The 13,097-nt window shown below is 48.4% G+C and overlaps 1 protein-coding gene across 2 annotated transcripts in view; it reads left to right on the top strand.

Annotated features, from left to right (window-relative positions):
- Positions 1 to 10,234, top strand: part of atrnl1b (attractin-like 1b) — a 96,961-nt gene extending 86,727 nt beyond the window's left edge. For both annotated transcript variants that reach the window (XM_036529520.1, XM_036529512.1), the window contains exons 28-29: positions 5,048 to 5,162; positions 9,905 to 10,234. In XM_036529520.1, coding sequence (XP_036385413.1) covers positions 5,048 to 5,162; positions 9,905 to 10,029 — 240 coding nt within the window. In that variant the 3' untranslated portion in view covers positions 10,030 to 10,234. The remainder of the gene's footprint in view (positions 1 to 5,047; positions 5,163 to 9,904) is intronic.
- The last annotated feature ends 2,863 nt before the right edge of the window (positions 10,235 to 13,097 follow it).

Here is a 13,097-nt window from a genome sequence, read left to right as displayed (position 1 = left end):
AGTCCTCTCTGAGTCTTCTGTGTGTGTGTGCGCGCATTCGTGTGTGTGTGCGCATGTGTGTCTGTGTCTGTCTGTTTCTGTGTCCATTTGTATCTGTGTGTGTTCGTAAGGGTCAGATGGAATACCGTTTCAGTGCTCTTTTATTGTTGTGATCGAATTAGAACCTGTGTGTAATTAGCCAGTTCACACTCACGGCTGTGTCTCTCCATATGTGAGTGTGGTACCGCAGTGTTAAATGTGACTCCTATGCGTAATTTAGAGAGAGATCTCTGCTGGATTAGATCTCTCTCGCTCTGGGCCCCTTCTTAAGTTGCTGCTTTCTGACGGATTCTCTCACTCTCTCTCTCCGTGCTCCCGTCTGCTGCTCACTCTCTCTTTCCATCTGGTAATCAATAGCCCTCCCTGCTGAAAAATCAATATCAAATTTCAAGGGAAAATCTTGGAAATGATTGGCTGCGTAGCTTTTGGAGGTGCTGCGGTGGCTTCTCGCTAACGCGGATCCACCTCTGACACGTTCCCGCACGCCGTTCATTAGGACGGAATGAGTGAAAAGCTCGCCCGGTGGCAGGAATTTTAAAAAGTTTGCTCTCGCGAAGCAACGGGAGCAAGATGATTGTATTCATCATTCTGAGAGACGGCCGACTCTCCCCGCAGCGTAATGGGGCTGTCCCTTCTGCCAGGAGCCGATGGAAAGAGCTCGCAGGACACCGTCGACGACAGAGGGGGAATGGGTTCACCTGTGCTGCACATGTCCATCTGAGCATCATTGTCTCAGGTCCACAACACCCCAGTGCAGGTCTGGGAAAGGACATATTGGACCATTGTATTTTTCTCTGGTTCTCCATGCATGGCCACTGTCTCTGTTTTCAGTAAAAGGTGGCAGCGCTTAATTTGAAGATCTCATTAATGAGTGCATTATTACAGCAGTATATGTTTATCGCTCAGCCTGTCCTGAACTGAACTGCACTAACAAATGACTACAGGGCAGGTGCTTCAAAATCATAAATGAATGTTAATAACATGAGTAAGTGTTAATGATGTTTTATTAAAGTATTAATAATTATGTCCTTAATAGAAGAGGAGGGGGAAAAGGGGCATGTCCCTCCATGACCCCCTTGCCTCCAGAGGACCCCTGTGAGAGCAGCTGTGTTAGCCTAGCGTAAGAGTCGTTAGCCTAGCATAAGACCTGCACTGACGGCCATTGGGCTGGGTCCTGTATGCTGGATGTAATGAGTGGAGAGAAGTGTTCACCCACGCTGCTAATGAAGGGCCTCCTAAGGCATCACACAGCGCCACCTTCAGGCTATGCGAATATTCGCTGGTGTCAGGAGAGGGTGCAAATGTAACCACCCCTGCGTCTAAACACGTGTCTGAGAGTGGCACTCTTCCCAGAGATTCTGATGCACAGAGCTTGCCGTTGACTGAGCCCCACTCTCAGCGAGAGGGACAGACAGAGAGACAGAGGCAGAGAGAGAGAGAAGAAGGGAGAACTGAGAGAGGGAGAGATGAAGAGAAAGAGAGAGACACTAAGAGACAGGAAGAAAGGGAGAGATGGTGAGCAAGAGAGAGACTGAGAGAGAGAGAGAGAGGTCTATAGCCTACACTGTCCCTCATCCTCAGTCAGCTCTGCCTCTTAGGTGCACATTAAAAGACAAGCTTAACGTGGAGTCAAAGGTCATTTTCACTGTGCTGCTCCATTCCACCCTCACTCTGTGTAAAAAGGCAGTCCTTTTCTCAGCTCTCATGGGTGAAATTCTATAAATGTTATAAAAATATTAATCATCAGAAAGTTTACTGCTCTGCCTTTGAAAGAGGTGGAGATTTTTGCATACACATTCTGCCTTATTTGCATAAGGATAAAGGCAGAATGGGTTTCTGAGAGTGGGTCCGGGGGCATTTGCATATGAGAGAGGCGGTTTCTCTGTTGCTGGCTATCGTCCGCAGTGCGTAGCGGAGCCCACCGCCAGCTGTTCCGCCTCCGTCTCCTGTGTTAATGCAAAGCTGTTCTGTTTCCATGGGAACGGAGCGAGACCGTTCCCCTCAGCGGGGCGCCGGCTCGGACCGGACACGCCCCCTCCCACGCTCCAGCTCTGGCGCTTTGACCATGCTCTCCTCCTGACCTCTGACTCCTGGAGGCCATCTTGCAGCGCTGTGTTTGTGAGCTGGACTGATTCCAGGTTGCGCTTATCAGGAGGAATTCAGACCCCCCCCCCAGCAGGGAGAGGCCAGAGTGTGTGGTCTGAACCAGCCCCACAAACCGAGAGAGGAAAGAGAAGAGAGGGAAGCTACTCCACCTGCACTTAGCAGTAAAGAACGGTGGACATGAGGCCTCTGTGTATACTCAGCGTAGAGACTGAGGATCAGTGTAGCTCTGCCTGCATGAAGTGCTTGCTTTGGGATTGAGTTAGGAAGTGTCATTTGGCTCAGCTTTGATGCAGCATTATGGTCTGGGCCGGAATAGTGGAAACAGCATGTCGAACATGAGTACCCTAGAAGAGGAAGCAGAATCTGAACAGGCAGTAAAAAAGCAAACATGTTAATATAGCACATGCGCTCAATTAATGGTGTCACTTCATGGGGGAGATTACAGCTGTTTCACATCCTCACTGTGTTTAAAGGTGAGGAAGCCCAAAGATGTGCACGCCAGATGGCTCAAGGCTTGATCCGTTCCTGCTGGTCAGTACAGTCTAACTGCAGCGATCTCTGTCCTAAGGATACCTACAAACAGATCTGGCTTTTCTGTAGGTTTGCACACAACACTAGTTCTTTTCGGTGATGGCTATAATTGTAATGTATTTTATAAGGGATAAAGGAAAAGCAGTTGCCTGAGTTTGTAGCTCAAGGTTAAATGCACTGCAGTTGAGGTGAACAGAGGCAGTCTGGAGTAGGACTGTTTGGCTGTGGAATTTGATTGACAGATTGCAGCTGGCATGACTGGTTTTGATGTCGTATTGCAGAGAGAGCATTACTGTGTCCGTGTTCAGTGGCATCACTGTAAAATTGGCATTTGCTAGAGCTGAAGTTCCATTAAACGTGAGAACTTCTTCCTGTAATACTGCCTCTCTTATCAGCGACTGCTGGTCTCTCAGTGATTCTGCTGCTGGTCTCTCAGATTCTGCTGCTGGTCTCTCAGTGATTCTGCTGCTGGTCTCTCAGTGATTCTGCTGCTGGTCTCTCAGTGATTCTGCTGCTGGTCTCTGTGATTTTGCTGCTGGTCTCTCAGTGATTCTGCTGCTGGTCTCTCAGTGATGCTCTGGTCTGTCATCCATGACGTCCGCAGCTGTTAGATATCCTTACCCCTTTTCTTTGGGTTTTGGCCTTTTATTTAGATGTGATGCCCCACCCTCCCTGTACACGCACGCACACACGCACTTACCCCCGCGCACACATCTATGAGAACGGCCTTTTCAGCAGTTTTGTGTTGTTTTAGGACAGATCAATGGAGAGTTTGAGACTTAGTGATTGTGAGCTGATGTTGCGCTGGCCGCTGATGGAAGCTGGCTGTAATTTGTGGAGCGGAGCTCCGGCCGGGATGCCGTCAGCTCGCAGTGACATGCAGTGATTAGGCTGTCTGAATATGAAGCAAAGGCCCGCTGCTCGGCCGTCCATCTCGGTCCAGGCCTGACAGACGCACATTTCTGAATTGTTGCTGAAAAGCTTTTAAGAGGCAATTTATAAAAACAGCAAGGAAGGCTTTGTGTGAGTGCTCATGTTAAGAAAGTGAAAGGCTTCACATGCAGAGAGAAACTTAACCTCCCACTCTTGTCCTCTTTGCTCTCCCTCTTTTTCTCTTTCTTTCTCTCAGTCTCCCTCAGACTCTACCTCTCTCCCTCTCACTTTCTCTCTCCCTCTCAAACTTAGTCTCTTCCTCTCAAAGTTACTCTCCTTCCCCCTCTGTTGCACTGTTACAGCTCAAGTGTGCTGTTTCAGTTTCCTCGGAAAGCTGTGGAAATGCTGCGCTGTGCTGTCTCTCTGCTCCTGTTCGCTAGGTTGTGCTCCCGGGGTGACTTCCTGTCAGTCAGCTGCAGGGTGTGCCTTGACACAGCATCTCGGTTTGGATCCCTGAGAGCTGCCATTCTGCAGGACAGGGAGAGTGGTTTAAAACACAATGTCAGGCCCTGTCCTGAAGCCCAGAGCAGTCAATATTACATCAATGACTTCCCCCCTCCCTGCCTTCATGCAGTCAATCTGAGATTGATTATTTATGCCTTACTTCAGATAGCCTGTCTTGATTTGTCTCTGTATGTCGAGGTGCAGCCATTACTTCTTAGCCCAAACAATCAATACAAGAAAAGAAGATCTTTCTGCATCTGTCCAGCTCCACTGAGCATTTTTTTCCACCTCCTTCCCTCTCTCTCTCTCCACCCTCCTTTCTCTACTCTCTTTCTCCTCTTTTTCCCCCTCCTCTCTCTCCTTCTGTCCCTCCCCTCTTTTCCTCTCTCTCTTTGAGACATGCCCTTTTATGTCCCAGAGAGCCAAAAGTAACTTGGCGCATGGGATTCTTCTTCATTTCCACCATTTTCAGGCAACCAAGCTAATTAATCTACAAACAAACCCTCTGTCCTCTGAAAGAGGAGACTCATCTTTAATGTAGCAGGTGTCAATATAGAAACGTCTTATTTTATAGTCAAGAACACAAGCTCATTATAAATCCTTTTGTGCTTTCTAACCTACTTCAGGCTGTGATCTTCATACAACACCCAGAATGCATTGCTTCTCCTTTGCTCCTCTGTGCAAATTACATTTGCAAATTGTATTATTTTTTTATTCTTTAATAACATTCTAATTAAGACTCCAGAGGCTTAACTAAGCCATAGATACAGTTTAGAGTTTATTCAGTGTCCAGTGTGTTCTTTAAAGTTGCTGATGGTGGATGTGGTTGTATGTAGTGTCTGGACTGTGAGAGACAGTGAGCCTAAATGGGAGGGGGGTCTGCTGAGGGGTGGATGTGGGGTAGATTTGTGGACGATTTGGGGTCAGTTTTGGACAGATGTGTGGTTGGTTTGGGGTGTATTTCACATGTAACTCCCCCTCTCTTCCCCTGCAGGGCACCCCGAAACCCATCGCCATGGAACCCTGCTCCGGGGGCAAGGCCGCGGTGCTCACTGTCTTCATGCGTCTTCCGCAGGGGTCGTCTGGCGTGCCCCCCCCAGGCCAGTCCGGTAAGAGCACCCCTCAGGAAGAAGAACCACAAAAACACCCTGCACACATCAGTGAGGAACAAGTGGAAAGTTTCCCCTTAGTCTGGAAACCAAAGATTAACTTTATAATTGCTAAGTTAAACTAACCCAAAAAAAGGTACGCTATAACAAAAGTGCATAATTTATAGTTTTAATGTGTATTAAATTGAAAGGTAATAAATTATTATTGAAAGTTGCGTATAGCTGTTTATAGCGCCCGGTCCATTCCAGTACAGCTCATTAAATGCTGGCTTTGTCTGAGAGCAGGTAGAGTGATGCATTTTGGGAACGATCCTCCATGAATATTTTCTACTGTAATCCACATCATAAATGTCAGGTTGTTGCACTCCAGTGGGAAGAAAAAGTTATGAATGTTATGTAATATTATCTTACTCAGTAATAAGTCAAATAAACTCCTAAATGTCCTCTCAATCTCAGCACTATCAGTGCATATTAATGGCACCGTCTGGGGCCGCCCTCAGAGAGCGTGTGTCGCTGTGCTTGTAAAGTCACTCCATCAAACTCTGTGAGGAGGAGCAGGTATAAAGCAGGCTGTGAGAATGGAAGGCAAAGCCTCATCGCCATGGCGATATAGCTCCGCCATTGCAGGGGACCTGTCAGAGGAGAGATTGATTCAGCTGAAGACGGTCAGGGCATGACTGAGGAAACTGGACAGAAATACATCTCCTGAGAATTAAAGGATCATGTCTGAGTCTGGTGCGCTATTCCACAGAACACAGACCCAAGGAGGTGCAGAGGGAGCTCTCATAGTGAGGAGACGCAGAGGAGGCTCTCTTAGTGAGGAGGTGCAAGGGGAGCTTTCTTAGTGAGGAGGTGCAGACAGCCTCTTGGCTCTCTTAGTGAGGAGGTGCAGGTAATCGTCTGATTGGATTGTTTTAAGGGGACTAGCAGACCTCAGGTAAGCACCTGGTGAAGCTGGTTTGTTGCGTTATGTCGAGTCTGGTTTATGAGAGCCACTGAGGGAGGGATCAGGCCTGAGACCAGCAACAGGTGTATATCACGCATTAATAAGCCCTGCAGTGTGTATGGACATGTCAGAATACCCACTGGCACTGCAGTGCATAGGGATTAGTACTGATACACACTGGTACTGTAGTGGGTAGGGATTAGTATTGATACCCGCTGACACTGCAGTGGGTAGGGATTAGTATTGATACCTGCTGACACTGCAGTGGGTAGGGATTAGTATTGATACCCACTGGCACTGCAGTGGGTAGGGATTAGTATTGACACCCACTGGCACTGCAGTGGGTAGGGATTAGTATTGATACCCGCTGACACTGCAGTGGGTAGGGATTAGTATTGATACCCACTGGCACTGCAGTGCGTAGGGACCTGTGTGCCCTAGGTCTGACGAGGACCGTTTGGCTCAGTAACCCTCTGCTCTGCTGTAGTCCCTATTTCGAGGACAGAGCTTGACATTTCTGCATTGCTAAATGATTACAGGGAGTTATTTTTGTTGTTGTTGTGATTCTAAGAGGGTCATGTGACTTTAGAAGTGTTTAAACATTGATAGGTACAACCTGAAAAAAGCTTTCAATGTGAAAAGTTTGACTGAGTTGAGTTCTGCTTCTGAAAATAAACACCTTTATGTGCACGATTTTCCACCCTCTGAAAGCAAACCTCAGCTTTTCTGAGAAAAGGAAACTCTGGTTGTTCATCTGACTCAAGCGCTTAAGGTAAAAACTGTAAACCTGTCAGAGAGCTGTCCAAGGTGACCTTTATATTTATGGTTGGAATTGCAGTTTGTTTCCATTCGTAAAGTTTTTGAGCGGTAATTTCCTGCTGTGGTCATCGCGAGGTCTTTCATTGGACAGACTGGAAATGAGAAAGTGAAGCTGTCGACTGTCAGAACTGCAACGCAACTCAGCATTTGTTTAATATTAGTAGCATGTGATGCTTTCAGGTTTTCATGAATTAGTAAAAGTGATGGAGGAAAATTATATTGGCTGTTCCAGGCTTAGTTTTATTAGGGCTGACTGTTCTCCCAGGAGAATGATGGGAGTCTCTGGGTGTCTGAAGCTTGAAAGTTCAGAGAAGTTGAAAATGTGGAAAACAGGCAGAGAAGGATCTGGATGGGCGTCCCTTCAAACAGCCTTCCTCTGAAGCTCCGTTTCAGCGTCTGAAGACAGCGCACGATGTGTGTCAGCACTCAAACAGAGCGGTTCCAGAGATGCTCTCTATCTGATCTCTGTTGCCTCTGTTTGTCATGAAAGGGTCACGGCAGAATTGCTGAGGCTTTGTGACACTCTCAGAACCTCCGCAGGGACAGCGCTGTGATGTCACTTTCTCCCGGACGTGATCTTAGCGAATCAGAGACAGAGGGTGCTCACTGTCCTCTCTCTGTGATTCAGCGGTCAAACCAAAGTCCTTGTGAGCAGGAATTACCGAGCAGCATCGGGTCATTGTTTTGTGACTCATAGCCATGCTGATATTCTGCCATAAATATTTCCCCTGTCAATGCAACTGTGTCCTTATACACTGTGACCATACAGGAACTTTACCAGCTAGATAACTAGCTAACTTTACCAAATTTCCCCGCCTGAGGATCATTAAAGTATTATCTTATCTTAGCTTGTATGTAATGTCACGGTAGGATAGTTTAACATTGGTTAATGGATGGATTGAGAATTAGCCATTTGTCTCACAAGTAATCAATGTAACTATGAGTTATTTTAGAGTTTGCTAACTAGCTGTTTGCCTGCCCACCAGTTTCATCACTGAAAGCTGCAGGAACATAGATTGGCCTCATCAGAAATATATTTTATCTGGTGCAGCTCAGATCAGCCCAGAGCTAGTCTAAAAACTTGTAGCTCCTCCCACCCCTCACTGGAAGTCTAGTGTGAGGCTTGCATTGTACTTCCTGATCAAGGCTGGTGTTTAGACCAGCCACGCCCATAGAACAGCCCAGCCCACAGACCAGACCAGCCCTGCCCCCACCCCGAGTGCCTGGAATAGGGAGTCTCTGTGTGTTTGGAAAGTTCACGTGGGTTCATCTACAGCACTGCTTCATTGTTAAACTGTCCCGAGACTCGACCATACCTCTTTAACCCCACAGAAACACATGTGCACTCACACACAGAACTGATTTTCACGGGGTAATGATTTCTGCAGTGGAGCAGTACAGGACAGTCGTCCTGGTGACCTTGAGGTTGATATTTGGGGGCGTGTGGAGCATCAGGCAGCAGGGGTCACGTGGTCTCTGTTCGCCTGACTGCTCATAACCCTGTCAGGGGGAGGTCAGGCCTGTGTCCCTGACGCTGTTGTGTGCTGGGATAGGATTCCCCCTGTATGGAACACACACTCACACACTCTCGCTCTCTCCCTCCAGCTCTCTCTGTCACTGTGAGCTTCATTAGTGCATGTAAATCTATAAACACATCAGCAGGCGCTGTGTGTTGTAGCAGACGGGCTTGTCCTTGACTTTGTGGGGAGGATTGTGTTATAGCAGGAGGAGTGCTAGATCTGTGTGGGGGTGAAATGGTGTTATTGATCAGGGAATAAGGGGTGGAGACTGCCGCTGTGGTCCTGATGCTCTAGTCCAATCCGGTCTGATCCGGTCTGATCTGGTCCAATCCGGTCTGACCCCTGGGCCCAGTTTCTGGCTACAAAAGCACTTAACAGTTCCCTCTGTTTGTCATAGTTTGTCTTCATACAACCAAATGTGTGTGTGTGTGTGTGTGTGTATGGACTCTGCGTGTACCTGTAATTATCTGCTATATTTTCCTACACATCTCTCCCATTACTCTGATGGATGGGCTTAATTAAAGTGAGTTTAGTGCTCTGGTAACGTCAAACAATTAACTTTCCCACACGCTAATTTTAATAATTAACACTGTCAGTAGGCTCTGTTCCACTGCGCCCTCTGCTCTCTGTAAATCTTTTCTTCGTTTGTTTGTTTAGTGTGTTTGCGCTCTGAGAGCAGCTGCTATTACTAAGCCTCGTTAGCGCGTAGCGCTCTCTGCGTAGCTCTCTCTGCGTAGCCCAGGTAACAGCAGGGGTGGAAGTGCGGGAGAGCAGCGAGAGAGCTGAATCAGTCCCAGAATGCACCTGGATGTAAGTGCTCTTTGCCTCGTGCTGACCAGATGAATTAGACCCCTTTGGGCCGTTGGACTGCAGTAATGAATAGCTCACTCAGTTAATCCGGTTGCTTGGAGGGGTGACCCAGTTTGGGCACAATGCTGGTGTCACGGTAGCTGGTCCTTGAAACCTGTGTTTATATTTTTTTGCGAAGGTATGATCTGAGGCAGTCAGCTATTTGCGTGCCTGTGTGTGTGTGATTGTGTGTGTGTGCCTGCTTGTGTGTGTGCGTGTGCTTGTGTGTGTGTGTGCGTGTTTGAGTGAGTGTTGCTTGTCTGGACTCCCCTGTGTATTTGGTGTAAGTGAAGGTTGTGATCTTCCACAGTGACTTTGTTCGGAAGCTTTTCTGAAGGTCTGCTGTGTGCAGTTCCCAGTCACTCAGAGGATAGTGATCCCTCTCTCATTCCAGTGCTACTGCAAAACCAGGACAGTAACCAAGGTCAAACGTCAAAAAACAAATTTCCTCGATAGTCTGTGCCTGAACCCCTCACCACAAAGCACTTATGTACACAGTCACAGCGTGCATGCACACACATACGTATGCATACTCAAACGCACACATGCACACACACACACACTCCGCCCCGGCAGCAGGTGTTTGACAGTACTCTGTGGTTCTGCAGGTATCGCCATCGCCAGCGCTCTCATCGATACGTCTCAGCAGAAACCGCTGGACTTTAAGGAGAAGAGCACCGGGCTGAAGAACCGCAAACAGCACCCTGTGCCGCACCAGGGGACGTGCGTCTGACCCACACGGCCACAGCGCACGCGACCACCACCGTGGCTCTGTACACCACCGGGCTGGGCTGCCGGCAGGACACTGAGCTCCGATCTCATACCCACCCGCAGTGGTGGAACACGAACCACGCCTTCACCTCCACTACCTCCGTCTCTGTCACCCTCCCAAAACACACGCACCCTGCCCCCCCCAACCCCCTATACCCCTCTCATTCTGCCCCCGCCCCCTCCCCCCCCTCTCATTCTGCCCCCTCCCCTCCCTTTATCCCCCCTGTCTCTGCCCCTCTCCTCCGTCCTTCATTACATCTCTGTGAATTGGCTCTGCTCCTCTGGGCTGTGCTGTTGTGAGTGACAACGGCAGCCTGGTGAAGCCAGTTCCACTCCGTCAATCTGAACTGGATCACAGAGGAAGCTGCCACACGGGTCGCCTTGCCAGTGAGCAGCAGGAACACAAACGGAATGAAAGACTCCATTTCTGTGTGCTGGAACAGGAGGGTTACGTGTGTATGTACGATATTATCAAACTCTGGACAAGCATGTTGGTGTTTTTAAATGGCCTACTCTTTAAAGCCAGGTACATCTGTCAGGGCGTGTCTCTCCCTCTCTTTTTAATGGACTTGAATCTGAGTTGTTTGAACCTTTTATCTGGCTGTTGTGTGAGTGAGGTGTGCGAGGGTGGGAGCGGTAGAGTAAAGGGGGTACACAGGGGTGAGGGGATGCCCCAAAAACTCTCAGAGCAGGACCCTGGACGTTTGCTCCTCCAGTAAACACCAGCTGTCCGGGTCCTCAGACTCCGCCCCCCTCTGGCTGCCACGCCCTCTCTCTCTTGCCCTCTGCTGTTGACGTGGGGGGAGGGAGGACAGGGCCCTGCCATGTGAAATCCCCACATCACCATGGATACGGCAACACCCTCTGCAGGTGCATGTGCACTGTGTGTGTCTGCGTGTGTGTGAATGTGTCTGTGCGTGCGTGTGTGAAAATTTAAGTGTTCCATCTGAGCTGTGAAGAAGAACAAATCCATTGTGTGTGTGTTGACCTGAGTGTGCACCCCACCCTCTGCTCTCATATCCTGAGTTATGGTAATGCCTACAGTATGTGTTAGTTACTATTTTTTAAGTGAATCATTAAAAATAAAATGGTTTTATCCCCAGTTTGGGTCATGAATCCGCAGTGTGTTTTAAACATGTGCAAACAAATAAGGAAGTAGCAGCGGAAATCAGTCATTTTTCTCTGAAAATTTGGTTTGGATTTTGTCATAATCATCTCTAAGTCTGGGAGAAGCACCAGTGGAATGTAGAGGAACTGCTGTCAGAGTCTGTCATAAATATGGCCTTTTCATTGTGTTCACAATCATTTCCAGGCGCCCTGCTCAGCTACTGTTTAATGTTGTGGTGATGTTGATGTGATTTTGTAGTGACGTAAGGCCTGTGAGTTTAGTGTGGCCAGATCACAGGGATCAAAGTTCAGCCTCACCCCATCACAAACCACCAGCTGCCAGTTCAGATTCAGAACTCATGATTCATATTTCCAACCTTTCCTCCAACTTCAACCGCAAGGTCAGTCATCAGCATTCAGATACAGAAACAGAGCCTGGTCATATAGCTCACGCTGTAATTTATTTTTCATACATTGATTTATACATGCCTGCACTTCTGTCTCCCCAGTAGAGCTTTAATTGCCATAACACTATTATAAACCGCACATAGTGCCATGAATAAGCTGTGTAATATTTAAAGGCATTATTATTCAGCCTTGCTCCAATTCTCTGAACGCTCTGTTGTGTGGCAGCAGTTTGAGGAGGTGTGAATGTCTGCAGCTGTTACATTTGCTGCATGGCGTACCCCTCACACAAATAATCACCCGTGTACAAGCACTCCTGCTAGGACTATTTTCTCTGCATGCAGCTGTTGTACCTGCATCATCCCACCACTAGGGGCAGAATGAGTGTGCGTGGGGGGGAGCGGGGGGGGGGGGGCAGCTTCCCTCACCATTATCCATCACCCTCCCACCAAATCACCAACAAGCCCGGTGCTCCCATGCTGACCTGTCTCAGGTAAGAGGCAGGGAGGGAGAGCGGGAGCCAGAGTTACACTAGCAATCGGAGACCTGCGCACCGAGACGACGCGCTGCAGAGTGCGTTCACCAGCACATCACACACCGAGCTCTGCTCTCTGTGTGTCACTCCCGAGGGCCAGAACGCTCGCTCTCATGTTGCGCGTACTCCAGCAGTTCCACACTCCCGTTATAGACTGAGGGCTGTCAGTTGTGTTTATCTGTCTGCTACAGTCTTGAGTTCGTTCGTTTACACGTTTGTTTTCATTCTGACATCATTCAGAAAAGCCGAGCTGTTCACAGGCTGCTCCGCACTGTGAGAGCTGGTGTGGTGCGCGCTCCTTGTGCTCTCCTTCACTCATAGCTGTGTTTGTGTGGAATGGTTGCCTTCATCTCAAAATCTGCCTTTCACTCTTTTACCTGTTTGTTTATGAACATGCTTCAGTCTCTCTGCATTTAAATGTTGACCATGTCATTGAGTTAACAATATGTCTGTGATGTAATCTGAGAGGAAACAGCTTGAAGTTTGACCCCTGACCTCTGTAGGGGGTTAAAATTCAGCTCTTGGTGAATGTTTTGAAGATTGCCTAGCTTTGACATACATACATAGCATTCCTGCATCACTGAACACCTGCATTCGTCTGTGTGACTCCTGGAGCTGTTAGCTCACCCTTAAGCACCAGTACTGGGGACTTGCTGTGTGTGCTGATGGCCAGGCCTTGTGGTCACCTGCGTCTCACAGGTGCGTAAACTCGTCGCCGCCACATCTGTGTCTCCCCTCATCCACACATGAAACCACGGCAACATCTGTAAACGTCACCTGCCACATATGAGTGGAAGTCCAGAGATTCCACCTGTACAAGGTGTGTTGCCCAAGTCCTGTATATAGAGGAATGACTGAGTGTGAGTGTGTGCTTGTGTGTGTGCGCACGCACGTGTGTGTCTGTGTGTGTGTGTGTGTGTGTGTACACACTTACTTTTGCTGTTTTTGATGTTTTTGTTACATTCTGGGTTTCTATCTAGTCG

This window comes from Megalops cyprinoides, chromosome 1 (genome assembly GCF_013368585.1).
Source record: "Megalops cyprinoides isolate fMegCyp1 chromosome 1, fMegCyp1.pri, whole genome shotgun sequence".
NCBI lineage: Eukaryota > Metazoa > Chordata > Actinopteri > Elopiformes > Megalopidae > Megalops > Megalops cyprinoides.
This window is presented reverse-complemented; position numbering and strand designations above follow the sequence as displayed.